General features: G+C 44.5%; 1 protein-coding gene across 1 annotated transcript in view; it reads left to right on the top strand.

Annotated features, from left to right (window-relative positions):
- COL22A1 (collagen type XXII alpha 1 chain) overlaps positions 1-27,054 on the top strand; it is a 1,057,215-nt gene that overhangs the window by 659,624 nt on the left and 370,537 nt on the right. Inside the window, exons 16-17 of the mRNA XM_078686128.1 lie at positions 4,571-4,624; positions 9,136-9,180. Of these exons, the coding sequence (XP_078542254.1) occupies positions 4,571-4,624; positions 9,136-9,180 (99 nt within the window). The remainder of the gene's footprint in view (positions 1-4,570; positions 4,625-9,135; positions 9,181-27,054) is intronic.

Consider the following 27,054-nt stretch of genomic DNA (forward strand, 5'->3'; position numbering starts at 1 on the left):
CTTTCGTAATGCTCCAGTGGGACCTGAATCTTGTACTTATGTGTACTCTCTTTGAGCCACTACATAATTGTCTTCTTCGTCTTCTTTCTTTAATGACTGCTTTCCTACCTGCCATCACCTCTGCTCGCAGGATGAGTGAGCTTCAGGATCTGTCTTCCAAGCCTCCCTTTCTTACTGTTCATTCGGACAAAGTGGTCCTTTGCACTAAGGCTCTCTTTTCTGCCCAAAGTGGTTATCCTTTTCCACATAGGTCAGGCCATCACATTGACCACCTTCTTCTTTTTCTCCGCACCCTTCCAAAGAGGAGGAGACACTCCACCGCCTAGACCCAAAACGTGTGCTGTCCTTCTACCTTAACCGCACTAAAGAATTCGGGGCGGCCGATCAACTCTTTGTGGGTTATGTGGGCGCCAAGAAAGGTCAGGCCGTGCATAAATGTTTCATCTCTCGATGTGTTGTCCTATGCATCAAGATATATTGCTGGGGTATCTATTCTATGGTAAGGAATCTATACCTACGGTCTCATTCAGATGAACATGTTACCTACCTTCAGTAATGATGTATCTGTAAGAGACATATGTAGTTATAGATTTCTTACCGCCCCACTCATCCTTCCCATTCTGCGAACTGACTTCTAGGAATAGGGACTCCCTTCTAGGGCCCTAGTGACCCATTGGTCAGTGTCTTGCATGGCTCTGCGCTTCTGGCTTGGAAAGTCATGTCAGAACTGACGTCAGCACACAGGGACGGGGTCTAAGTAGACAACGTCATCCCAGCGACCACGACGCCGACAACCAACGTGGAGTCGACTAATGCCACCTATCGATGCGCAGGGGTACTGACACAGAAAAATTCTCTCGAGCCAGTCTGACTCTTGGGGGTAATTCTAAGGTACATAATCTATAACTACATATGTCTTGTTAGACCTGGCATCATTGGCGTGAGTCTCCCTTCCATTTTTGATGCAGTGCTTCCTCTGTTTTCATATGTTTCTGCTGGTTTTATGCTTTGGACACTGTGTCACTGCTAATCAGTGCCACAGTGCAAGTGCTCCCTATGTTAAATGTGTGTACCAATTGGTTATTCCATGATTGGGTTATTTGATTTATCTGTCAGCCCCTAGTACAGTGCACCATGTGTGCCCAGAGCTTGTAAACAAATGCTGCTAGTAGGCTTGCAGCACTGGTTGTGCCACCCACAGAAGCAGGTTGTAAAGTGTGCCTCAGGCCTGCCATTGCAAGGCCTGTGTGCAGTCTAGCACTGCTATGTCGACTTGGCCAAGTGTACCCACTTGCCAGTCCCTGAACCTTCCCTTTGCTTCATGTTAGACACCCCTATGGTAGGCCCAAGGGCAGGGTGCATTGTAAGTATAAGGTAGGACATGCTCTGATGTGTGTAGCATGTTCTAATAGTGAATTACTGCCATTTTTGTGTTTCACTATTGAAGGCTACCTGTTCTGCAGAGGCCAGAATGGGCAGTTAGATTATTACATTCTTATCATCCTAACTGACTCAGGGAACCTGGTTGAAATTCAAATTTAGAATGCCTGAATAATAAAATACATCTTTTAGTAAAGTTGGTTTTAATATTCTATTTTCTTGCCTAAGTATCCAGGCCTGCCTCAGCTGGGTTGTGTATTCCTTGTCTTGGTTTGTGAGTGGCAGGGCTGGGGGATTCCAGGAGACAGGCTGGGGCAGCCCGGTGGTGAATAGAGAGATCTGCATCTAAATGGGAGTTAGGGGTTGCACCTGGGACCTGAATAGGGCTGGGCCTTCCCTCTACAATGCTGTCACCACCTCCTGTGGCTAGTCTGATGTCTCTGCCCTGCACTGTGAAAGGAGAGGAGGAATCATGTCAACAGAGTGCTCCAGAGCTGTATCTTCCCTTCCCTGTGCTGGCTCCACCTCCTGTGGGGCGGCTGATGTCTCTGCCCTGCACAGTGAAAGGAAGAAGAGAGCCATGTAAACAAAGTGCTCAGGAACTGGTTTGGACTAGGCAGAGGCCTCTCTGCCTTCAGAGAACAAAGGATTTTGGGGTATAAATATTTGGACCCTGATCCCCAGAAATTAGGTCATTTCTGGACAAGAAACATTTCTGCCAAGGAGAAGAACCAAGGAAGCTGCAGGAGTTGTACTCCCAGTGTGCTGTTTGCTGGGTTGGCCTGCAGTGGTTGCTTCATTACCAAGGGAAAGGAGAAGGAACTTTGTAAAGGACTTTCATCTACAGAATATTCTCCAAGGGCTTTAACTGTGCTTGACGCCTGCTGAAGTCTCAGGGACAAAAGGCTTCACCTTCAGCGCCCCCCTGAATTTCCTTGCTGGGAAATCTGACTCCAGACACTTGCATGCTGGAAGCTGGAAGCGCGACGCATCGAGAAGAAGCGTGTCGCCTCCGCAGCTGAAATCGTCGCATCGCCGGAGAAGCGAGCCTGCGCTGCATCTCCCTGGAAGCGTGTGTTCATCGAAGCTGCCTGCTGTCGCATCACCGGAGAAGCGTGACGCCATTGTGAGAGTCGCCATCACATCACCAGAGAAGCATGTCGCAGGGTCTGTTGCGGCTCCAAAGTACAGAGTCGTTGCAAGGCTGCCAAGGCATCATCGCATTGTCATCGCAGCGCCGCATCAAGGGCGCCATCTTCTCGCATCGCAACCGGATCATCGCGTCGCATCAAGGCGCCATCTAGTGCACCGCAATGGGCCCACAGGCCTGAATCTATGCATCACCTCCGCACCAGTAAGGATCACGACCCATCCACTACTCTGCGCAAGCATTAAGGCACGACGTATCGAGAGAGTCGCCATCACATCACCGGAGAAGCGTGTTGCAGGGCCTGTCGCGGCTCCAAAGTGCAGAGTCGTCACAAGGCTGCCAGGGCGTCATCGTCATCGCATCGCCGCATCAAGGGCGCCATCTTCTCGCATCGCAACTGGATCATCGCATCAAGGCGCCATCTTGCGCACCGCAACGGGCCCGCAAGCCCAGAATCTAAGCATCACCTCCGGCGGTAAGGCTCACGACGAGTCCCCTACTCTGCGCAAGCAGTGAGGCAGGACGCAACTGTTTCCCCAGATCACGGAACCGACGCATCTCGCTTTTTGCGAGCCTTTTGTTTACTTTGCGTTACGCATCCAGGTACTTTGTTGAGAACTTTATCGCATTTATCATCAACTTGAACTAAGCAACTTTAATCATCTTTTAAGTAATCTTAAGTATTGTATTGTGGATTTTTGTCGTTTGTGGTCTTGTGTTAAGTCTATATAAAGAATACTTATTTTTATAAAAACCTGTGTTGTGTCCATCTGTAGTGTTTTCACTGTATTATTGTGTATTTTCACAAATGCTTAACACACTGCCTCTGAGATAAGCCTGTCAGCTCGTGCCAAGCTACCAAGGTGGTGAGCAGGGCTTATTAAGGGGTGTAATCCCCTTATCCTGACTTAGAAGTAAGGGTCCCTCTTTGGACAAAGGTGAATACCATTGCCAAATAGAGACCCCCAGATCTAACATGTCTCTTACAGATACATCATTACCGAAGGTAAGTAACTTGTTCCTTCTATCTTTTATTTACACTGCACCATGACCTATGGGCTACCTAGGGCCTACCATAAAGGTGACTTACGTGTAATAAAAGGAGAGTTCAAGGCTTGGCAATGGGTTCTAAATGCCAAGTCAAAGTGGCAGTGAAACTACACACACAGGCTCTGCCATGACAGAGTTTAAAGGGCTACTTATGTTGGTGGCTCAATCAGTACTGCAGGCCCACTAGTAGCATTTAATCTACAGGCCGTGGGAATTTGGTTTACCACTTTACAAGCGACTTGTAAAGAAGGAAGAGGTGTGGGGAAGAGGCCTGGGCGGCTGACTCTGGAACACAGGGCTCACGGTTCGATCGCGGCGGCAGGTCAGGCCAGCACCATGTGACTCTGGGCAATCGATCGCTTAATCTTTCCAATGGCCCCCGGCGCCTTGAGACCCTTAGGGGTGAATAGTTTGCACTTTAAAAATACCTGGTTATTATTAATATTACTTACAAGTAGATTAAATATGCCAATTGTGTAAACACCAATGTTACCAGGTTTAGTGGAGAATCGCATGCACTTTAGCACTGGTCAGCAGTGGTAAAGTGCTCAGAGTCCTAAGGCCAACAAAAATAATTCAGCGAAAAGAGGAGTAGGTAGGCAAAATGTTTGGGGGGACCCTTCAGTGAGGGCCTTTTTTTAACACAATCAATGGTTGTCAATATACTTATATGAAGACAGGCATTACATAAACATGGTGATGAACCAGTGTCCAGGACTGCCCTTCAGTGTGATAATGTGTTCTTTTAACTTCACTTCACCAGATTATCAGTCTTAACACTGTATTGGAGTGTGAACAATTTGCATATTTTAACTCAGGAATAAAAACAGTTCTTCAATCGACATCCAGTGTCATTCTGTGAAAGTTTCAAAATAATGTAATGTCCTAATTTTAAGAACAACAGAATGTTAACCATATTTGTTTGTCTTACCTTTTTTGCAAAAAGTTTGTAATTTTTTTAAACAATGTTGTTTTTATGTTTCTCTGTAGGGTATTGTGGGACCTCAAGGGCCGCGAGGACCACCAGGTCATCTTGGAGCACCAGTAAGTCATCACACAGCTCATTTCTTTGTTTTTCTTGCAAGTAAATCCTTCATGAGCAGTCTAAGCTGATCCAGTCTTTAAATATGAGTATTGGGATGGACCAATGAAATTGCGGCAAATCAGCTGCACTAATGAATTGACCTAACACTTATGGACTGACTCATCACTCCCAAACTGACTCAACACTCGCAAACGGGCTCAACAATCGCAAACTGACTCAACTTAAACACTCACAAACTGACTCAACACTCGCAAACTGACTCAACACTCACAAACTGACTTACCTTCCAACTTTCCATGGAAATCTCCCTGTCCTCTTTCTCCTTTCATCAGTCCCACTGTATTTCAGTTTCCCCCTTTCCTGCTAACTTCAGTAGCTCATTAACCTTTCAGTTTCTTTATTTTGCCCCTTTAATTCCCCTGTCAGTTTTCAGTTTCCATCTATTACTTGTTGCCTCATTAACAATAAAAGGGAAATGGTCCTTTTTATGTTTTTATTAAGTACTTTTTACCAAGGCCTGGAATATTGTAAATTACATAATACAGTATTATTATGTTTGTTTTCTTTTTATTTAGTTTTTTGTTTTCAACCGCCTGGCCAAATGATTTATTTTGTGGCCCACATAAGTATATTAAATAGACAGGGGGCATCTTCCACACAAGGGACTGCACACTATGAAATACAAACACAGCCTAAAAACTGGAATCATACAAGTAGAAGAAAACTGATCAAACTGACTCTGCACTGGGGTGGGTGAAATATTTAGGGGAATTTACTTGTTTTCCCTGATTTTCAGCGTGGAATCAAGTTTGCACCACTGCTCTGCAGAACAAAAAAATAGAAAGCACTGTTACTTTTCAGAGCACGGTGAGGGGCCAGTCAATGTATTTGCCTTAACAATAATTGCATTAAGGTAAATGCATTGCCTGGACCCTTGACAGTGCCTTTGAAAGGAAATTCCCCAGCAGGACATACTGTGTGCAGCTCCACCCTGCATGGTTCGCCTGACACTCTACAAGGCAGGCACCAAGCACAGGTTCCCCTGCCAGGGCCGGGCTGGGAACCCAAAGCAGTCCTGGCAGTTTTCTCATACCAGCCCCTGTGGAAGCACTGCGTGTCCTTGGGAGGCTGCGAATGCTTGCTTGCAGCTTTTGTTACTGTGAGCCGGTATTGCAGCACTGCTACAAAACCGGCTCCCAGTAACAAAACCGGACCCATCCTTCTAGTCTTCTGGGGAAAAGCCCGATGCCCGGATAGCCCAGTCCCCTGCTGGGGTACTTGCTTTGATGCACTGTCATCAGTTAGGAGGTCATTATTTTATTACAGTAAGGTTATTACTTTGTCCAGATTCTGACTGTCATGTAGTTCTACAAATCTATATAGGATCTGCGTGTTTAGACAACATAAACTAAGGGATTGGTGTCCAAACTGATTCTAGACATTCCCAAAGGATATGTTAGCCTGTAGACCAGCTAGCTCACCGTGCCATTATAAGCCCCCAACCTTACCAAGAAGTGAATAGTTTCTGGCAAATATTGAACATGACAACCCTTGATCCTTAAGGGATCATAGAAAAAAGTACAGCACTTTTCGTCCAGGAAACGTGCTCAGTTAGTCTCAGAGAGATTCACAGAATAAACGATGGGGAAGTTTTCAATAAGCATTTATTGAACCAGCGTCATTCTAGTATAAAACATGTTTGCTGTGACAATCATTAGACAGAAACAGATGTATAAGATAACCACCACCAACAGAGTAAATCAAAGGTAGAATTCCACCATGGTGCTAAAACAGTGAAGATATGCAGGCATATAGATACATGGCAGTAATCAATATGACATATTGTGTGTTTTTGTAAAGCACACATGCAACTCAACGAGGTCTCTTGGCGCTGAATAACAGATGTTTATAGTTACCCAACTTAATGATGCTCATTTTATCAACCTTAGATGGATGAAAGGCAGAGTGGACCCACCGCGATTTGAACCTGTGCCCATGAGGTCGAACACAGGCCCCTGCAGTGGATGCATTAGTCCACTGAGCCACCAGACCCTAAGATGCAAACCCTACCTAAGTGTACCTAATTATACTTAGCATGTATGTGGGTGTAAAGCAAAGAATCTCCTAGGAGAGAGCCAACCCCATTACCTGGTGGGAGATAATGAAGGATCCTGTCTTGGTCTCGAGTTGGACACCCCGCAAGCGATTTCAGACCACTGCGTGCTGGAGTTTTTGCATGCAGGAATCTCTGTGTATTTTGTCAGCATGGAAGCTTCTCCTCTGGTTCCCCAGTGAAGATGTGGCTTTCTTATACCCGAAAGGTACCCTCAGGGGTTCTACCTAAATAAGTAATGGTTTGCCATTATGTGTAAAGGACCTGTCGCCCAAGGATGACAATAGGGGTGACTTTTGTGCAGAGTTATTATACAGAATATGGTAATCCTGCTGTGTACGTCCTGGGCATGGGATTAAGATATGATACTAGGCATTCTCATGGATAATAAAACAGGCATGTTTTGGAGAAAACTGGTCAACATGCATTCAGCACATAACTAGGTAAAAGGTCAGTTCTAGAAACGTTATGCAGAGCAAGGTAGGACTAATGTAGGTAAACGGTTGTGTAGCTACCTAGGCCTAGATTAGTGTACATTGGGGTTCATAACATGACCCAGCTGGATAGAACAAGAATTCCTTGTTTCATGCATTCCTTACTGCACAGAATGAGGAATTCTTGTCCATAAGCTGTTCAGCCTGCACTTCCTTTATTTTAAACGTTGGTAGAGGTGGATGCGAAACCAGCAGAAGCAGAGGGAACAGTGTGGCACCTGCAGATAATAAAAGGTCTTGTCCCACCCCTAATTGGCACAGCAATTGTGTTAATGCCCATTGCTTTGATTATAGATGAAACTCAGCACACAATTATAAAACCTGATCGATGATATTGGAGAAAATTTGTCCTAAATTGTTGGATGTAAAATTATGGAGGAACAATAAAGGAAATGCTTCAAGAACACAGCAACCATTTTCATAATTGTAGTTAAATTAGACAAGCTGTCTGAAAAAAATGCAGAAATAGCAATGCCTGTGTTAGTGAATTTTACGGGGCATTCAAATTTCTTCTTTAAAAGATGCAAACACATAGGTTTGAAAATCCAAGCATCAATGATAAACGTGGTCATATTTTATCAGCTATTTGCCAATATCAAGCTAATTAAATGTTTTAAAGAGAACAGTAAGGTATATTATGATATCCTGATGTCTATTGAAAGGCAGTATTCAGCCCACATATAATAGCTAAGTTTGGAATAACTTTAGCTATAACGTCTTGGACATATGATGAAAGAGGTGCCCAGAAAAACATTCATAATGTCTGTGCCAGATCATCGAGCTTTAAATATTGTTCTACAAATATATTATCAATAAGCTCTGTGTAGATGAAAAGAATATCAACAAGGTAAGTCTATCTAGGTAAGCTAAGGTTTACTAAACTTAACTCCACATGTGTGTACTTTGGTGGGATATATACATCAATCAGCATTTGTAAAGTGTGGCACTGTCAACCCTGGTGGTAGGTGGGTGCTGGGGTGCGAGGTCCACGTCAAAAAACCTGGTCTTGAGAAAACGGCAGAAAGAGGGAAGAAACAAGCAGAAAAAGGTGAATCAGAGAGAAGAAAGGTAAAATAGAGGGCCGAAAAATTAGCTGAAAAGGCAAAATAGAGCAGCAGAGAGCAAAGCAGAGGACAGAGAAATTAGCAGAAAAAGGCTAAACAGAAGACAGAAAAAAGAGGAGGAAAAGGCTAAACAGAGGGCAAAAAAACAAGCAGAAAAGGCAAAACAGAGTAAAAGAGGGCAAAACTGAGGGCAGAAAAATGAGTAGAAAAGGCAAAATTGGGGGCAGAACAGCGAGCAGAAAAAGAAAAACAGAGCAGAAGAGAGCAAACGAGAGAACAGGAAAACGAGCCGCAAAAGGCAAATCAGAAAGCAAAAAAATGAGCAGAAAAGGAAAAACAGAGCAAGAAGCAAGTAGAGGAGGCTCAAAGAGAGGGCAGAAGGTAGACAGGCAGCAAGTATAGCAGACTGTTGGCAAGTTGTACAGGATAACTGTTGCAGGGGGAGGTGGCATGAGGACCAGCTTTTCAAGTAATGTAGATCTGAAGTCAAGGCTAGTAGATTCATACTTATCTGTATATGTTTATCTCTACAATATTTTGGTGGTTGATATAATTGCTACCAAAGTCTTGTAATATTATTTGCATTTCTGACATACAACCTATTCAAAGGCCAATTTATAGAGTGCTTTTGAACACACAAATGCAGACCTTTGCCTATCAGGAGGTCCCCCTCATGGTGAACGTGTAAAACCCAAGATACTCATTTACCTGTTTCAGTGTGTCATGTATTGTACCCTCCTTCACATTTGTGAAGAACTCGAGTTACACCCTTAGCAAAAGGCAACCGTTCCATTCTAACCCATATACCACAAAGACTTACCTTCTTTCCTTGTCCATAGGGTTTACAAGGAGAGACTGGCATGAAGGGAGTCCGTGGGGATAAGGTAGGAGGAAGTTTGAATTTTGTTTTTAATTGTGTTTTTATGCTCTGTACTTCTAAGCTATTAACAGCCAGAATGGTCTACTTTCACCACACCATGCCTTGGAACAGGCAACAAAACAACATATGCACACAGAACACTATTTTATTTTCTATCTCGTCATACAGAGTAATATACATAGGATCTCATTTATGAGAAGCGACGCATTGCTGTGTGAAAGCAGCGATGCGTCACTTCTCAGTGCGTCCTCCTTGCCACATGATTGATGCATCATATTTACTTTATGATGTATCATGTCGCAAGGAGTTACAGATACGTCAGTATTTCTGACGTATCTGTATGATGCAAAAGTGACGCATTGCTGGAGTGTGTGAGGCAGGCATAAGATATTGACGCATTTGTGGCCTAGAAATGGTGCCGTGTACTCCTATAGATTTCACTGCGTCACTTCTACGACCCTTTCTTGCATCAGAACGCCCCCGCATACATTGTACCTGGCGCAGGTATAATGTGGAGCAGGGGTTTACAAAGTTTACATCTACCTAGATGCGTCACTTTGTAAATATGGTGCAACAAGGCACATTTTTTACGCTGCTGGTGCGTCACCAAAAGTGACGCACCGGCATCGTAAAAGTGATGCACGGCCTCATAAATAAGGCCCATAGTGTCTTGTACTAATATGGTGTTCAGACCATCATTGATTAAACCCAGATCATTGTGACAGGGAGTGAATATTTGCATTGTTCAGCATTCCGTCCATCATTTGTTCCTTTTGCTTTCATTGAATTCTAAGCATCATATTTGCTGTGCCAAAGTATAGCCTAGCAAATGATGTGGTAAGTAATTAGTGTGGTCTTCAATGATTTTTGGTGCTATGGCTTGCAATGAAGTTCAGAGTCTGTAATGGGTCGGATTTCAAATATGGAAATTCATGTATATGCTTAATAGTGCCGGTGCTTCGATCCCGACTAGGTCTATCAGGAGTCTAAGGGACTTATTTAGAGTTTGTTGAACAAGGTAGTCTATTAAAATGTGGCAGATCCACAATGGTCCCATCAGTCATATTTACAGTTGTATTAAGAGTGCTATTGATTATAATGAATTTGTAATGCACTGGATGGAAATCAACCCTGTTTTAGATGTTTAACATAAACTTATGGTGCTCTGCAATTTTCGGAATCTCCCAGATCTAGTGTAATCGTCAAACAGATTGCACCACCGATGGTATAGGCCTTTAAACATCAGCTGAATATTTACATTGGGAACTAACATCAGTACATCAAGTAAAACTACAAGGAAATCAGTTTCGTTCCACAAGAACAACAGAGAGGATGGTGTCCAAATCATCAAGATTTATTAGAAAATTAATCAAAGTTACAGGCTTTATTCATGGAGTTATAGTTAAGCATAACATTCAAACAAACAATTAATCAATCTGACAACATATAATCCTATCCTAAACATTTCTAAAATAAAACAATGAGCAATTCTTTTAACTAGTGTAACTGATTTTGTTTCTGCAACAAGAAGGGAAATGTGAAAGTAGATTTCGAAATCAGCATTATGTTTACAGTGAAAGGCTTTTGAGCAGTTACACTTGAATAAGCTATATACACTGATTATACTTCTATTATGCAAAGTGTGGCTTCTTTATACGTAAAATTGCCACACATTAACACACTGAATAATGTATAATTAGTGAAGATTATGAGGAAATGCATTTTTCTGCTCCACTTACATTCAAAGGAGTAGGGACATTTCAACTTACACACCCAAGTTTTGGAATTTCCGCCCACTTGGAGTCTGCCGCTCCCATTCAGTGACAGTAAAAGGTTTTGAATATTCACCTATTTTATAGTGTAGCAAGACATGCGCCAATATACCTGTTGAGGTAGGAGGCATGTTGTAGGTGCAATGAGTCAGTGACAGAAAGTCAAGCATCTCATGTTCAGCAAATCAAAGTCTGCAAATTGTTATTGACTGATCAGTTGTTCTGATGTCCATTTAAACATCTACAGAAATAAAATCATAAACACACTATACAAATGGATGAAGGAATGAAATTACCTACAGTTGTATAGAACATATATTATCACATATTTACTATAATCACGATCTTAACCTAAATTTGAATCTGTACTCAGATTACCAACATACCAGTAACCCTAGCCTCAATTGGATTAAATATTACGAAATTGTGGTTTTACTAGACAGCAAGTTTAAATTGTGCGTACACGGTGCAACTTACGGTTCTTATATATTGATCGGCTCCTCAGCCCACCAAATAGCAAAATCCAATAAGGTTTTTAAAATGAGCAACAAGAATAATCTCCAGTTGAAAGTAAAAATTTCTGATGCGTTCTCTGTTTCTGCAGACATCACCTACATATTCCACCACTGCCCCTCTCTTGCAACACTATCCACATCGTTCACTGTCCACGGTCCACCTCTTCCTGTCAGTTTCTCATTCTCCTGTCTTTGCTCTGCTCTCCCATTTCTGTCCTTCTCTCCCCTTCTGTTCCCTTTTCCTGTCAGTGACCCTCTCTCTCATCAGTAGTGCCCACCTACCCTTTGAGTGCATCTTTCTTCTCACCTCTCCAGTAACTGTTTACTTCTCACAATGCTGTTACCCCATCACTCCTCTTTTCTGATACTAATAACAATACTGCATTTTCGAACTATCCGTCTTTGTTTCTTTTCAATATTGATCTCCGCCTCATCGCCCCTCTCTTCCACCATTACCTCCTTTCCTGTGGCATTCTCCTCACTGCCAGCCCAATGGTGGCACCAAAGGGCTGGTAGTGATGGGACAGAATCAACCCAACACATTACTGATCCCTCCCCAGCTCTAACAGCCTCTCACAGACGTAATGAGGCACAATGCTTCCCCAGGATGCCATTCCCCCCCCAACCTCTGTTGCTGGCTTCAACTTACGCCAACCTTTTCAGAGGTGCTATCCTGCTACATGAAGCCTCCATCTCTTCTTAGCCCTGGCGCAGAAATCTGTTTTGGTTGCACAAAGTTGTTTCACGCAGCAAAAGAACAACAAGCTGCAAACATATGACACAGACTAGTACAATCCAGTGAAATAGGTATAACCCTCATTGTCTGTGTAGGCTTGCATTTGGCTGTTTACTGTTGACAGCTCTTTTTCAAATGAATCATGAAAAAGGGCTGGAGCTTCCTTATTGGGTAACTGGTGGCCCCTAGGCAACACAAGCGTACCCCCAAAGGGAGGGGGGTGCCCCACAGTTTGAAGACCTTTGATATCAACCATCATCTTAGCCTAGGAAGATATTCCTTGATGTCCCAAGTTGCAGTTGCAATATCTCAGACAGATCTGCTGCATGTGTAATGTATCTGGCTCTGTGGAAAATAACCCCAGGTTGGGTGTTTACCTCTCAGTGCATGTCAGAGTGCATTTACAATGAATTATAATCTTGAGAAGTATTGAAGTGATATGTAGTATGTGCCTAATCCTGTCGCTCTCACAAAAGCTTACTTTGTTGATGGGCTTCCTTCGATAAGGATATTCCATCAATTTAAGATCTCACGATAGCTCCAGCTCTGCTGGAATTGTTTGATGAATGTGAACCTCATGCTTGGGGTGCACCACATGCCTAGTCCATTGAACAGACTAGTGTGTTGGACTTTACATTTCTGGCCATTTTGCATTAGGCTGATTCAGTGTGTTCCACCTGGTTGAAACGCATCAGTGGTTGGATGCATAAGCCATTCAGGCCCATGTTCAACAAGGCAAATGCAGCATCATTCCTCTCTATCTCAAGAAATTGGGGGCTTCTAAGGTCAGGAACTAGTATATATTGTGTAGGAGCCCTGCCAAGTGCGTGAAAAGTGCCACGGATCTTCGGTTACCTAACATATTTTCCTGATTTCCTCGCATGTGTGGCACTTATCAGAGCTGCAGATGAGCTACTAAAGCTGATCAACCCCTGGCCATCTCTTCCTCAGGTGCTGACAGGTGAGAGTCTTGACTTGGTTACGGATTGACCGATTGTGGCTGAAGTCAGAGGGCAGACATTTCAAGATTAAGGGCCAGATGTAGGTCGCCCAATAACGGTGGGTAACGGCCGAAATTACCGAATTTCGGCCGTTACCGACCGGTATTGGGCTTTTTAGATGTAGGTGGCATTTTTTAAGGATTTGGGGCCCGATGTAGGTGGCCATTACCGGTCGGAAACGGCCGAATTCGGCCATTACCGACCGGTAAATGGGTCATTGAGATGTAGGGGGCTATATTTTACAGAATCGGTAAATTTACCGATTAGGTAAATTTACCGGTTCTGTAAAATACCGAATCGGTAATTTTTCCGAATCGGAAAATTCCTGATGTAGGTAGCACTGTTTCCAGTGCTACAGGCCTTTCAGATTCGGTATTTTACCACCCAATCCAATTGGGTGGTGAGATACCGAATCCAGGTGTGCATGCACATGTGTGCATGCACACCTATGCCATGTGACAGACAGACATGCCCATAGGGCATGCCTGTCTGCCACATGGCAGACATGCCTGTATTTGGGGTGCTAGAGGGTGTCAAAGTGACACCCCCTGGACCCTTGCTGCAATCGGTATTTACCAAATCGGTAAATACCGATTAAGTAATGCCCATTGATTCCTATGGGCTTCAATGCCCATAGGAATCAATGGGCATTACCGATTCGGTATTTACCGAATCGGTAATTACCGATTCCTTCCGATTCGGTAAATAAATACCTACATCTGCCCTCCTCTTTTTTACCACTTCTTAAATACCGATTCGGTATGAATCGGCATTTAAGAAGTGGTAAAAAAGATTTACCTACATCGGGCCCTTGGTATTTTACCGAATCGGTAATTTAAGGATTCGGTAAAATACCGAATTCTTAACATACAGATTCGGTAAATTACCGATTCCAGGATGTAGGGAGCACTCAAGTTGGTGCATTCCTCAGTTAAGGATTCGTTATTTACCACCAACTACAAGTTGGGGTAAATAATGAAAACCTTTGAAAAAGCATTTTTTTTGCTTTTCCAACAGTGCGATGTGGCAGACATACATGCCCTTAGGGCATGTATGTGTGCCACATGTGCACCCATACACAATTGAGGAGTGCAACAGGGTGTCAAAGTGACACCCTGCCACCCTTCAATGTTTTCCCCCTTTTACCGAATAGGTATTTACCGATTCGGTAATTGCCATTCATTCCTATGGGCCTCCAGGCCCATAGGAATGAATGGCAATTACCGAATCGTAAATAACGATTCGGTAATTACCGAAACTTACCAATTCTGTAATTTTTAGCGAAAAATTACCTACTTCCCATTTACCTATTCTTAAATACTGAATTGGTATGATTCGGTATTTAAGAGTCGGTAAACTGGGATTACCTACAACTGGCCCTAAGTACTGAATTATAAGAAAGGGGGAAGTTATGAATTCTAAAGCGTCCTTGCTGACAAAGGGAGCTGCTGAAGAGCAAAACTACACATCCCAGAATGCCAAGTTCTCTTTAAAAGGTCAGCACTGGCTGGTGTCACAAACTCTAGGAGGGGGGGGAGAAGGGGGAAAGGGGTCACTTATAAACTATTTTGTGAAATCAGGCTAACATACTGCTAAGTTTAAATACAGAAACAGCATGTCATAAAACTGGTTTCAGGTATATTCTTATCTAACTTGCTTCACATACGTTTTCAATCATCTTCAAATATGAATGTCTGTGTCAGAACAATTTACTGTAGTAATAACTACTTAAGCAAGATGTCCAGGGGTGCTCTTTGGTTCCAAAGATTAGTTATTGAAGCCAGTGCTTATAGGAGCTGTCCATAACATGGAAGCGGTGGGTTATATAAGGGCCTCCCCACCTTTCATGCATTCTTAGGTCAAGCACATTAATGCTTTTCGGAATAAGTTACAAGAATATTTCATTGACAGCTGAATGGCCTAGCCGTAAGCATTCATGTAATGACATGATGCATTTTGGAAACTGCAAAGTCACAGACTGAAATAGTTGTTACTAACAATACACTTATATTTTCAGATCCTAAACATGGTAGATACATTATAATAAAACAATTTGGCAATACCTTCTGTGTGTGTTCAAAGGCTTGGTTTGTGGGGGAAGTGACAGAGGCCCAGACTGTTTAGCACCACTTGCCTTGTGTGACTTACACCTTTGGCAGCCTTTGGTTTTTACCAGAATGCACATTGCGTTATGAGATATTTTAAGGTCGTTTTTTTAACATTATATGTCAAAAATGGTATCATCTCTAATATGTTCTGTACTCAGGGAATTCAGAACTGCAATGCCTCATTTGATAGAGGAGATAGTTGGGGTCCACCTTGCAGTGATCTAGAGTGACAGATTCCAAAAGCAGATCATCAACATATTGGACTATAATAGATCCCTGGGGCAAAACCACTGTTTCTACATCCTTCTTCAGTGCCTGGGAAAAGATTAAAGGGGACAGATGTATGTCTCCAGAACCATTTCCACAATGAGTAAATCTCCCTCAGGATCAGTAAAGGCATCACTAAATTTAAATGAATGTATAAATGCATGAGAGCGAGGACAACTTACGAATTATTAGAATAACTGAGAATGTCTGACAGGTGCATATGATTTCCCTGGGTTGGTGTGTTCCGAGAAAGAGACACATGTTCTCCAGCATTGGGATCTTTACACTCTGGCTTTAAAGCTGCATAGCCCAAGCTGCATAGTCTTAGTTTTACCAATGCAGCTGAAGCCACAGACATTTCATGTCATTAAGGAGATAATTTATTTATTTATTTATAGAGGATTTATAGTGCGCATGGCTGCCTCAGCGACGAGGCGTCCCAGCGCAGACCAGAAACCAAAAGGGAGGGAAACGAGGGGATTCACAGGCGTCAAATATTAAATAGAGGGGAACAACCATGTTTTTAAGGATTTCCGGAATGCCAAAAGATTGGGGTTGCTCGAATGCTAGTTGGAAGAGAGTTCCAAAGTTTGGCTGCTAAAAAGCCAAACGAACGGCCCCCAGTCCTTGCTTTCATCACTCGAGGGACACATACCAGACCTTGATGGGCAGAACGCAAAGCACGATTAGGCAGATACGGCATCAATAAGCCTGATAGCACACTAGGGGCATGCTGTCTCAGGATTTTATGGGCAATGCACAGTACCTTAAACTGAATACGGGCTTCAATTGGCAGCCAATGCAATTTCAAGATCACCCGTGCAGCTGATTGAGACCGTGGGAGTGCCACTAGCATACGAACTGCCACGTTTTGGACCCTCTGGAGGCGTTTGATACTAGCCTTGTTGGCCCCCAGATATAGAGCATTGCCATAGTCAAGCCTCGCAAGAATGGAGGCTTGCATGATGGTTTGGCTTACTCTAGGCGGAAAGAAACCAAGCAAAGGCCTCAAACCTCTTAAGAGCCCAAATCAGACAGCAGCAACAGCTCTTGTCTGCTTATCGAATGTTAATCCGGAATCGAACCAGACACCCAAGTTTTTTACCGACTTCTTCGGTGACGGGGCAGGTTTTAGATGTTCCGGCCACCACTGCTCTGACCAGAGTCCCTGGTCCTTCCCATATAACAGAATCTCAGACTTGCTGGCATTTAATTGAAGGCAATTATCCTTCATCCAGTCCGAGATAACAGTCAAATAGGTTCGGAAACTGTAATTCTCTTACATATTTCCTATTCACTTACATTACAATCCCATACCCAACAGGTGTTGGAAAACCTAACAATAGAACAACTCTGTAATTGCAACTTGCTACCATCACTGTGACCCACACACCCCCCACCTACACTGAAAACCTGCAACTCAGTGAAAGCTCTACCTCATCAACCTAAAAATATCAACTGAAAAATATCAAATTTCAGTAGAATGTTTCCTGCCTATAGAACAGCTGGATAGGAACAATGTCAATCCAGTCAATTTAATCAGCTTCAGCAAGCCAAGTGCAGGGTTTTGTCAACTTGTGTAGGCCAAGGATTTGTTTACTCTGCACAGTTACAACAAATCTGTGTGGCGCAACACAAAGTTCAATGCTCATGTAATTTTTTTTAATGAGAGCAGGGTGACAATGTTTTATCTTTCATAAAGGGACATTCGGAGCAACTGCAGGGAGTGGTGCCAATCAGCAGCCACCCCTGAAACACTTTTTCAGTTCCTCTGTCTCCCATAGAAAAGTGTACCATCTTAAGTGGCTTCCACAGTCATAGGAAAATAGCCACTGACCCGCACTCTTCATGTCCCCCCAGCCCGCATTGGTCCAAGGCTTCATCATCTACTGCCACCATTCTCAGCAGGTGCTTACCTTTGATCCTGGATGGTCCAGTGGCAGCGCACTCTGCCACAATTTCCTGCTCAGAAATATGCAGAAGAAGGAAACCAAGGACAATAGGCGAGGCGGGCTGGAGGACTGTGAGGAGTCCGGAAACTTAAACATATTTCAGAAAGGGCACCATTTCCCAAACTCACCCAAGTTTGCGCACATAATGGGAATTTCATCCTCTATTTCATACGTTCTGTGCATAATGCTAGAAGTTAACCATAATGATTGACAACAGACTAAAATCTGACCTTTCTGACCTGGGGCATTCTGGTGATGCCCCCTGTGATTTTCCCATGCCCCTGACCACAGCACGGAGAGTTTACAGTTTTCACAGAAACTGCAGTAGGTAATATTTCAGCACTAAGGCTACTACAACAAGTTCCCCAATGCGGAATGAGATAATGATCCCACCCACAGTTGCCTGACAACACAGTGGTGTTTGGAATTTATCACTCAATCAGTATTTATAAAGCACGACTAATCACCCAATAGGGTATCCAGGGGCTTGCAAGCCCTAGAGGCTTATTTGAACAGCCACGTCTTGAGGTCCATTTGGAATTCCGGAAGTGAGGTGAAGATCTGAAGGTTTGTGGGGAGGTTGTTCAAGGTCTTTGCTGCGATGTGGGAGAAGGAACGTCCTCCACTTCTGCTACGGTAGATGCGGGGAATATGGGCAAGTGAAAGGGAGATGAAGCGTAGTCTTCTCAGTGGTTGGTGGCGTGTCCTTGGTTGTGTAGAGCCTTGCATGCGTGGCTCAACAGCTTGAATTGGCATCTCTTCTGTACGGGAAGCAAGTGGGGTTTCCTGGGGTGGGATGTGATGTGGGTTCGTTGAGGAAAGCAGAAGATGAGTCTGATTGCAGCCTTCTGAAAGGTCTGAAGCCTCTGTAAAAGGTGTGTGGAGGTTCCTACTTTGAGGGCATTGCTATTGTCCATTCGGCTAGTGATGAGGGCTTGTGTCACTGTGCGTCTCTTGTGTAGGGGTATCCACATGAATCAGGTGCGATCACACTATCAGGTGCTATAATTATCACTTATTTTGAGTTACCCTCAATATTAAATACCTTACCATTTGGATGAGGGTTCTTACCATACCAGAATCTGCATGTCCCATATTGTTATCATGCATTTACCCTATTAATATCAACAGGCTTGAGATGCCAACTTTTTTCCAGGGGAGGCAGATATTAATGCACTCAGTAATTACCAAGTCCAATAAAATCCACAAAACTCATAGTTCCGGTATCTGATACAACACGATTTACTGCAAATATCGGAATGTATTGGTGCACGTATAATTCAGGTCTAAGTGTAATCTCTTGTATGATGCAGTCTCAATTGGAAAATTCATGTATATTTCCATAGCAGCTTGCGTTTTGTTAAAATGGACAGGAGTACCAAACCTCTACACCAAAAAACAAGAACAAAAAAACGCTAACATTTTAAACAGCTGTCCACAAAAGTTATTTTAGTCCTAGTGTAATGTTAGGGAGCTGCTCAAAATGCTGTCACAGCTGTTGAAACGTGGCCGCCTCTGCCTCTTAAAAGGTATGTATTTTAAGAGAGCCCTGGAATTACAATGCAGAATAATGGCAGCTTTGAGACGGTGGGTGGAAAAACCAGGCTGTAATCTCCATTTTGTGCCCATGACTGAAGTGCTCTATTATACATCCCTCTTGATATTTGAACATATTGAACTACTTTGGTCAGCGATTACCGCAGCTCCCCACTGAGCATTAGAAGAACAAGTTAAATGCCATCCATTTCCCAGATGGAGAGCTCGAGAGGCGGTGCGATGGCGCCAAGGGCTGCATTCACTATAGTCACTACCTCTCCCTAATGCCTCACTTACCCATTATGTGCTTCAATTTAGTGCTTTCACATTTTACTGAAACTATTGGTGAAGGTAACCCAGATAGGGACTGTGCACTGGCGGGGAGCTATTCACAAAAGTATTTCGGCGTATATATAAAGCAGGGGTCTCCAACCTTTTCAGTAGTAAGAGCTACTTATGTTCAGTAAAAATCATTATAATATTATAGCGCCATATACACCAGAAATGATTATTTTAGTGGCCACCTATGCAAGATTCCCAGCCATGATCGCCTCAGAGCAGGATTACCAGCAGCAATGTAAAAAAGGCTTTGTCAATTTTGAATGCCTCTACAAGGGTAATACATAACATGCATATCTGCAATGCCCTGGCTTCAAGGCAATAATACCAAGGAATATTAGTAATAATACATCTTACAGTGCTACAGGATTATTATTATTCATATTACTTGCAACTTTCCCCTGAGGCAGAAGCCGGGGGCGTTCTCTCTTCTTTCTCAGAATTGCCTGATATTTGTGAATAGCGCATTTTAACATTGTAAAATATTTTAACGGGTGCTTTTTGGGTCTCGCTGGCAATGCATCCGCAAGCGGATGCATGTGTCCAGCTGGAGACGTATAGTGATCAGTCTGGGGGGAAGGAGGACAAGAGGGTGTACGAGCTTTGTTAGCCTGGATTCGTGTGCGCGAACGCGCACGTCGCGTCCCGTGCCGTACACATGCGCGCGCAGACAGACACTCGCTCACACACACACCCCCTCCCCCACAGTCACACACACGCACTCCAAGACACACACACGCGCACACACACATACACAGGCCCCTCCCCCCCGCGCCCCTCGCACGCGCGCGCACAGACATGCTCCCCTCCAACCCCCCCTCAACCCACTCACCGGCTTCCTTCGTGCGGCTCTCCTCAGCTGCAGGGCCCGGCAGCAGGTCTCTTCTTCCCTCCTTCGGCACCGGGGCGCAGGGTAGGCTCCTGCCTGCTCCGGTGCTCCAAAAACAAGCGCGGCTCTTCCGTGGGAGGCGGGGTAGGCTCCCGCCCTCCTACTTCCTGTTTCCGGTTGTCGCGCCGGCCTGCCTGACTTCCTGGTCGCAGGCCGGCAGAGTGACGAGGACGTTTGATTTGCGGTATTTATTTATTTATTTATTTATGCATTTTTATATAGCGCGGACTTTAACCTAAGGCGGTATTTATTGATTTATGCATTTTTATATAGCGCGGACTTTACCCGAAGGCGGTATTTATTTATTTATGTATTTATGCATTTTTATATAGCGCGGATTTTACCCGAAGGCGTCAGAGCCCTTCACATTAGGAACAGAAATGAAACATAATGAGAACATTACAAAAGAACAGGTTGCAAAAACATACGTTACTTACATAAGGTAATAGTGACAATTGTGAGCAAACAAAATACATGAGGTAGTAAAAACTAGGAGCAACCAAAAATACATGAGGTAGTAAAGGTAATAGTGACAATCGTGAGCAAACAAAATACTTGAGTAAAAATTGTGAGCAACCAGAATACATGGGTAGTAAAGGTAATAGTGACAATCGTGAGCAAACAAAATACTTGAGTAAAAATTGTGAGCAACCAAAATACATGAGGTAGTCAAAAGTGCACAAGAGGAAATGAAAGTGACAAGTGTGCAGTTGTAAGAGAAAACAGAGTATAATTAGAGGTATAGTCCTGCAATAAGTGCTAGACACTCAGGCTCAGGAACAAGCGTTACATGGGCAAGGTGGCACTTGTGCAAGTATCAAAGGCAAAGACATGTGAGAGGTAGCAGCCGTGTGTTGCAAGGGCAGAGTGGTGTGTGCATGTTACAAAAGGGCACCGAACACCAGTACATGGAAAATACTGCAAAAAGGCAGACCCTCCAATCACAGGCATACACTGGGAAGGCACTTCCATGGTCATGGAAAGTAGAAATTATCAGTAGTGGGAAGTCTTCCTCACAAATAGCAAGAGGACGTGAATTACTTTTGGAGGTGTCTCTGGAGGAGGAGAACTTTGAGGTCCCTTTTGAAGGCCTGGGAGGAGGCGGTGGTCCGGAGCTTTTTTTTGTCCTCTCGCGGTTTGTAAATACAAAACATATTGCATTACAAATGCTATAGGTATCACATTTGTGAAAGTTATAACTATTGGCATTGTAAATGACGAAGCTATGAATTTAGCTACTTAAAAAAAAAGAAACATAAATAAAAACTCTGCCATTTACAATACCAATAGCTCAAACTTTCCTAATGCGAGACCTATTGCATTGCAAATGCTTGTTTATCTCTGTTATTCACCTACCTGGTCTCCCCTCTTGGACGAGATTTACATCGCTCCAAGTCTACTAAGCTCCTGTCACTCAGCTATTCCTCCCGGCGCAGCCGAGTCAAGCGCTGACGCCGGGGTCACAGGGCTCATCCGCCATCTTGGGGGGAGGCAGGGTAGCGCTCCAGCTCGTGGACGCCTCCTACCCTCCTCCACCATGGATATAAAGAAGGGGACTTCCCGACCGCGCAGCGGGCGGGCGCAGCGGGGGCGCCTAAGGCAAGCCCGTCTGCGCCCGTCCGCGCCTGGCCCGTGCCTAGTGCCGTTCCCCCTGCCACTTTGTCTACTAAAATCTGCTGGTCGAGCTCTCAGCTCCATCAGTTCAGAAAAGGCATCTGCTCCCCCAGTTCTGGTTGCTGCCCACTTGACTTAGAGCGGCTGCCTTTTAATTGCAGTTGCTGCGAGTTCAGCCTCGCCCCTCTATCTAATCTCCTCCCTCAATCTTTAAAATTATCTAAAGCCCAGAGTTGCCCTCCGATACTTAAAGCTGCTCTACTCAACTGTCGCTCCTTACCTCGCCATTCAAGCGAGATATGGCTGGCACTTGATACCTATGCCTGGGATTTTTTATTCCTCACAGAAACCTGGATTCAAGACACGTCGAAACCAGCTATACATCTGGCCACTCCCTCCGGGTATCGATTAGTAGGCATCAACCGCGACAATGCAAAAATAGGTGGTGGATTAGCTATCATTTTAAAATCACACCTCAATGTAACTATTAAGAAACCTACTAATTTGGGACTGATTGAAGCCCTATATTTTACGATCTCGGATTCAGCCACCACTCTTCTAGCTGGTATTTTGGTATATAACCCCCCCTAGTGCTTCAACCGCCTCTATGGCCGCACTGTTGCACATGATCGCTGATTTCTCTCTCAGACATGCTTCCTTCATTGTGCTAGGAGATTTCAATTTACATGTGGACAATCCTGCTTGTTCTCGAGCTTCGCATCTAGTCGAGACCTTACAAGGATCAACCCTTCCCTTGTTAACCCAGGGCCCGACCCATATAGCAGGGCATACTCTTGATTTGATATTTTCCAATCATTCCGGGATTACTACCCTCCCTTCACTTCCCTTACTTGGTGGGATCATTTTCTTCTCCCATTTAATCTTACCGTCCCTCAACTCCCCCTCTTTTCCTTTCAGAACGGAGAGACTGGACGTAAATGGCACAAAATCACTTGTGACTCCGTGGCCCCTCATTTTACTTATCAATTTGACCCCTCTGTTGAAGATCTCAATGAGGAAGTGTCGAAATATAATTCCTCTCTTCTATATGCGATAGATGCCATTTCCCCTCTAAACCCCATTACTTCTACGAGATCTAGACCTTCCGCCCCTTGGTTCTCCCCCGCACTGAAAGAGGAAAAGAGCCGCTGTAAACATCTTGAACGTAAATGGCGGCAGAAATATGATCTTGAATCTAAAAATATCTATAAGACTGCCCTGAATAAATGTCAAAAACTGAAACGCTCCACAATGAGAGACTTTTTCTCTCAGCAAATTAAGAGAGCCGAGAACTCCTCCAAAACCCTTTTTAAGATAGTAAAGGACTTCGCTAACCCCCCCGCTTTGACATCTCAGATTCCCCCCAGCCAGGCCCTGTGCAATGGCCTATCTGATTTTTTCCAGGATAAAATTATTAAACTATCCTCCTCATTTGAGCTTGTCCCTCCCTCCCCCTTGATGAAGGATATTGACTCTCAAAAAGGTGTCTTGAACTCGTTTAAAGAGCTCTCCCCAGATATTGCTACAAAGCTATTCACCCAGGGCAAATCGGGATCTCCGCTTGATCCAGCGCCAGCCAAGGTGATGGGCAATCTTGCTCCTATTCTGTTTAGTCCCCTCCTATCCATTTGGAATTCTTCGCTCCTCTCGGGTCAATTTCCCGTGGCTTGGAAACAGGCTATGCTGGTCCCTATTCTAAAAAAACTGATGCTGACCCGTCACAATTCTGTAATTATCGTCCGATTTCCCTTTTACCTAAACCTGCTAAAATCCTAGAGAAGGCGGCTCAGATACAGCTGGCAGATTATCTAGAAACCAACCAGTTGCTACACGACTCGCAGTCTGAGTTTCGAACCGGCTATAGCACCGAGACTGCGCTCCTTGAGGTCTCGGAGACCATTCGTGAGTGTGTGGACAGGGGCGAGGAGGCCATGTTGGTCCTCCTCGACCTGTCCGCCGCTTTCGATACTGTGTCCCATGAAATACTGCTGAGCCGGCTTGGACATCTGGGAATCGGAGGTTCTGTGCTTACCTGGATCCGATCTTTCCTCTCAGGACGCACTCAGAAGGTTTTTCTTCGGCCCTTCGAATCCGAGGGTAAGCCGCTTCTTTGTGGAGTGCCTCAGGGTTCGGCGCTTAGCCCTTTATTTTTTAATGCCTATCTGGTCCGTTGGCTACAGTGGTCGAATCTTGGGGGGTCAGAGTGATATCCTACGCTGACGATACTCAGCTGATGTTTTCTTTTAGAGATCATTCTGACCCCAACTTTACCAACTTTCGCCTCTGCCTCAGTAACATCAGCTCCTGGATGGCCTCCAACCATCTAGTTCTGAATGCAGATAAAACTGAGGTTTTATTTTTTAACCAAAAAGATCCACTGCCTGCTATTCAGTGGTGGCCTCCGGAATTAAATCCCCCTCCGGTCCATGTTCAAACAGCCCGTAACTTAGGCTTCCAATTCGACAACGCTTTGTCCTGTCAAGCTCAGATTAACAAGGTTACTTCTGCCTGTTTTGGTAAAATGCGCATGATTAGGAAGATCTTCCCCTATCTCCCGCTGGACTCCCGCAAGACTATTGTGCATGCCCTCATAACGTCTCATTTAGACTATGCCAATAGTCTTTATGCTGGCGCTCCCCTTTACCAAATTGAACGTTTGCAAATTTTGCAAAATGCTGCTGCGCGGCTAATTGGAAATATTCCCTTCCGTCAATCTGTTGTCTCGTATCGGAAAAAACTTCACTGGCTTCCCATTGCTCGCCGCATTCAGTTCAAAGCTTTGACCTTAGCCTTTCGCGCCCTTAATGGGTTAAGTCCAGGATATCTGCGTAAGAGACTTCTACTATCTCAATCCGTTAGATCACTACGATCTAACAGCTTACGCCTTTTGGTGAATCCTAGATTTCGCCGCGCCAGGAGTGGGGGCAGAGCTTTCGGAGTAGTTACAGCTAGACTCTGGAACAGCCTCCCACTAGATCTTAGGTTCATTGATTCAGAACCTTTGTTCCGACGCAAACTCAAAACTTGGTTATTCACCATCCCTTAGTAACCTTTTTCACTTGCTTGCAATCTGTAGCGCCGGGACACCCCCGACGGGGGTAGCTGCGCGCTTTATAAGCTTCTTAATATTTAAATTTTTTGGGGAAATTATGGGCTTTGAAAATACACACATTTTCATCTTGAATAATTACTTTTCAGTTTTGGTATATCTATGTTAATGCCTTAACCGCGGCGGCTTTTCCACCTGGGCGCGGGCGTTCTAAAGGGTGGGCGGGGCCAGGTCGGCCGTTGGACGTGCGCAGCACCAGGGAGGTAGCGCGCGGGACGTCCAACGGCAGACGGCAGCAGGGAAGGGCTTAATTACGCCAAGCAAAAGCTTCTAATTTAGTAGCCAGGCCTGTGCACAGGAGGGCTACTCTCAAGTAGCTGGAGAGCTACCAGGAGATCACGATCTACCTCCGAGTCGGCCGGCCAAACACTCATTGTGCACTTAGGAGTGTGATACTACTACTCCCCTGCCCTGCTCCGAGAGCCTGACAAGCTGCAACAGGAGAAAATAAAATGATAATAACAACCAGTTGTTATCATTTCATTTTTCCCTTATTTTCCCTCTCGAAAGCAGTGGGGCGATGCTGCTCTGCCTTAGCGGAGTAGCTGCCACTGCTTGAAGGGTTGGAATGCCCCGGAAGGCTTAACCCCCCCTTCGAATTTGGAGCCATTTCTGAAAGGCGTATAAGTATTGACTTTGCGTACGCCAAGATGCTTTTGTGAATAGGTCACAGCTTGTGTTAATTACATTATGTGTTAAAATACAGCACCTTAGATATATGTCAATGACAGGCTGCAGACTAACTATGCATTACTTAATTATGAGTGGGCCTGTGTCAGATTCGATAATGATTGCAACTGATAAAAGCCACAAACATGGTGGTTGTAATTTTTTTGGGTGCCATTGTTTTCGCATATTCAAACTTTTTATGGAGTGACATGTGCATGTCCCAGTACAGACTGAACAGTATCCCGCATTTTTATTTGAACAGGTTTGACTCCTCACAGTTAACAGAACGTGTAATCTTAATTGCCCCACGTAGTTACGATGCAAAAATAAACTTTGCACAATTTCTAATGGCAATATTCGTGCAGGGATCACAATGTTACAGGCTAATTGTAATCAGACCCATAATGTTTTACTCCTGCATAAATTGTCCCTTTTCTGTTCCATTTTGATTCAGTTTTGTCTTTATTTATTCTGGCATACTTTCTGAACTCTACAAATTTAGGCTGGTTCTACATTTATTTCATTTTAGGAAGTTGTCTTAGGGTGTCACCGCAAGCAGGTCCTCAGAGTATTACAATGTTTAACAAAGGCCCTGTGTAATGAAGGCAGGTGAAGGTTACCCTTTCCGTGATTGTATTCTGATTAAGAAAGATCGCCTTAATGATTCAAATGTACTACATTTTGCATTTCTCATTATGAAACGCACGTCTAAAGACACTGCACCGTGCTGCACTGTTTGCCTGAATACCATTTTAGTTCTACACAGGGACCTCAGTTAGGGGCTCATTAGGATGGAGGATTTTCCGCATCCTCCGGGCCCGCGGAAGCCACCGCCGGCCCGGCTGATGCGGAAAATCCTCTGCGGACCCACCAAAGACCCACCGCCAAATTAGGATGGCTGGTGGCTCCTGGTTTCAGTCCGCTGCTTTTCCGCCGCGGTTGGCTTGCAACCGCGGCGGAAAAGCTCTAACATGGCTGGCGGTGTCTATCAGACACCGCCAGCCATATTAGGAGGGTGTAAAATGTATGCTTTTCCGCGGCGGCTTTTCCGCCGTGGAAAAGCATACGGACCTTCACTTCGGGGGCCCGTTGCGGGCCCCCTGGGTGAAGGGGGGCGTGGGGGGTGCACATGGGGGGTACCTATGGTACCCCCCTGCATATGCGTGAACAAAGCAGCAGGCACTGCGCGGTGCCTGCCGCTTTGTGCATGCAAATGCGGTGCATGCATTTTTAACATTGCGGCGGGTGCAGCTTGAAGCTGCACCCGCCGCAATGTTAAAGATAGAGGATGTGACCGCCACCCTGGCGGTCACATCCTAATTGCACTGGAGGGACTGCCGCGGCCCCTGCGGACGGTCCCTCCTCCTCTAG

Source organism: Lissotriton helveticus, chromosome 4_1 (genome assembly GCF_964261635.1).
Source record: "Lissotriton helveticus chromosome 4_1, aLisHel1.1, whole genome shotgun sequence".
NCBI classification, from domain to species: domain Eukaryota; kingdom Metazoa; phylum Chordata; class Amphibia; order Caudata; family Salamandridae; genus Lissotriton; species Lissotriton helveticus.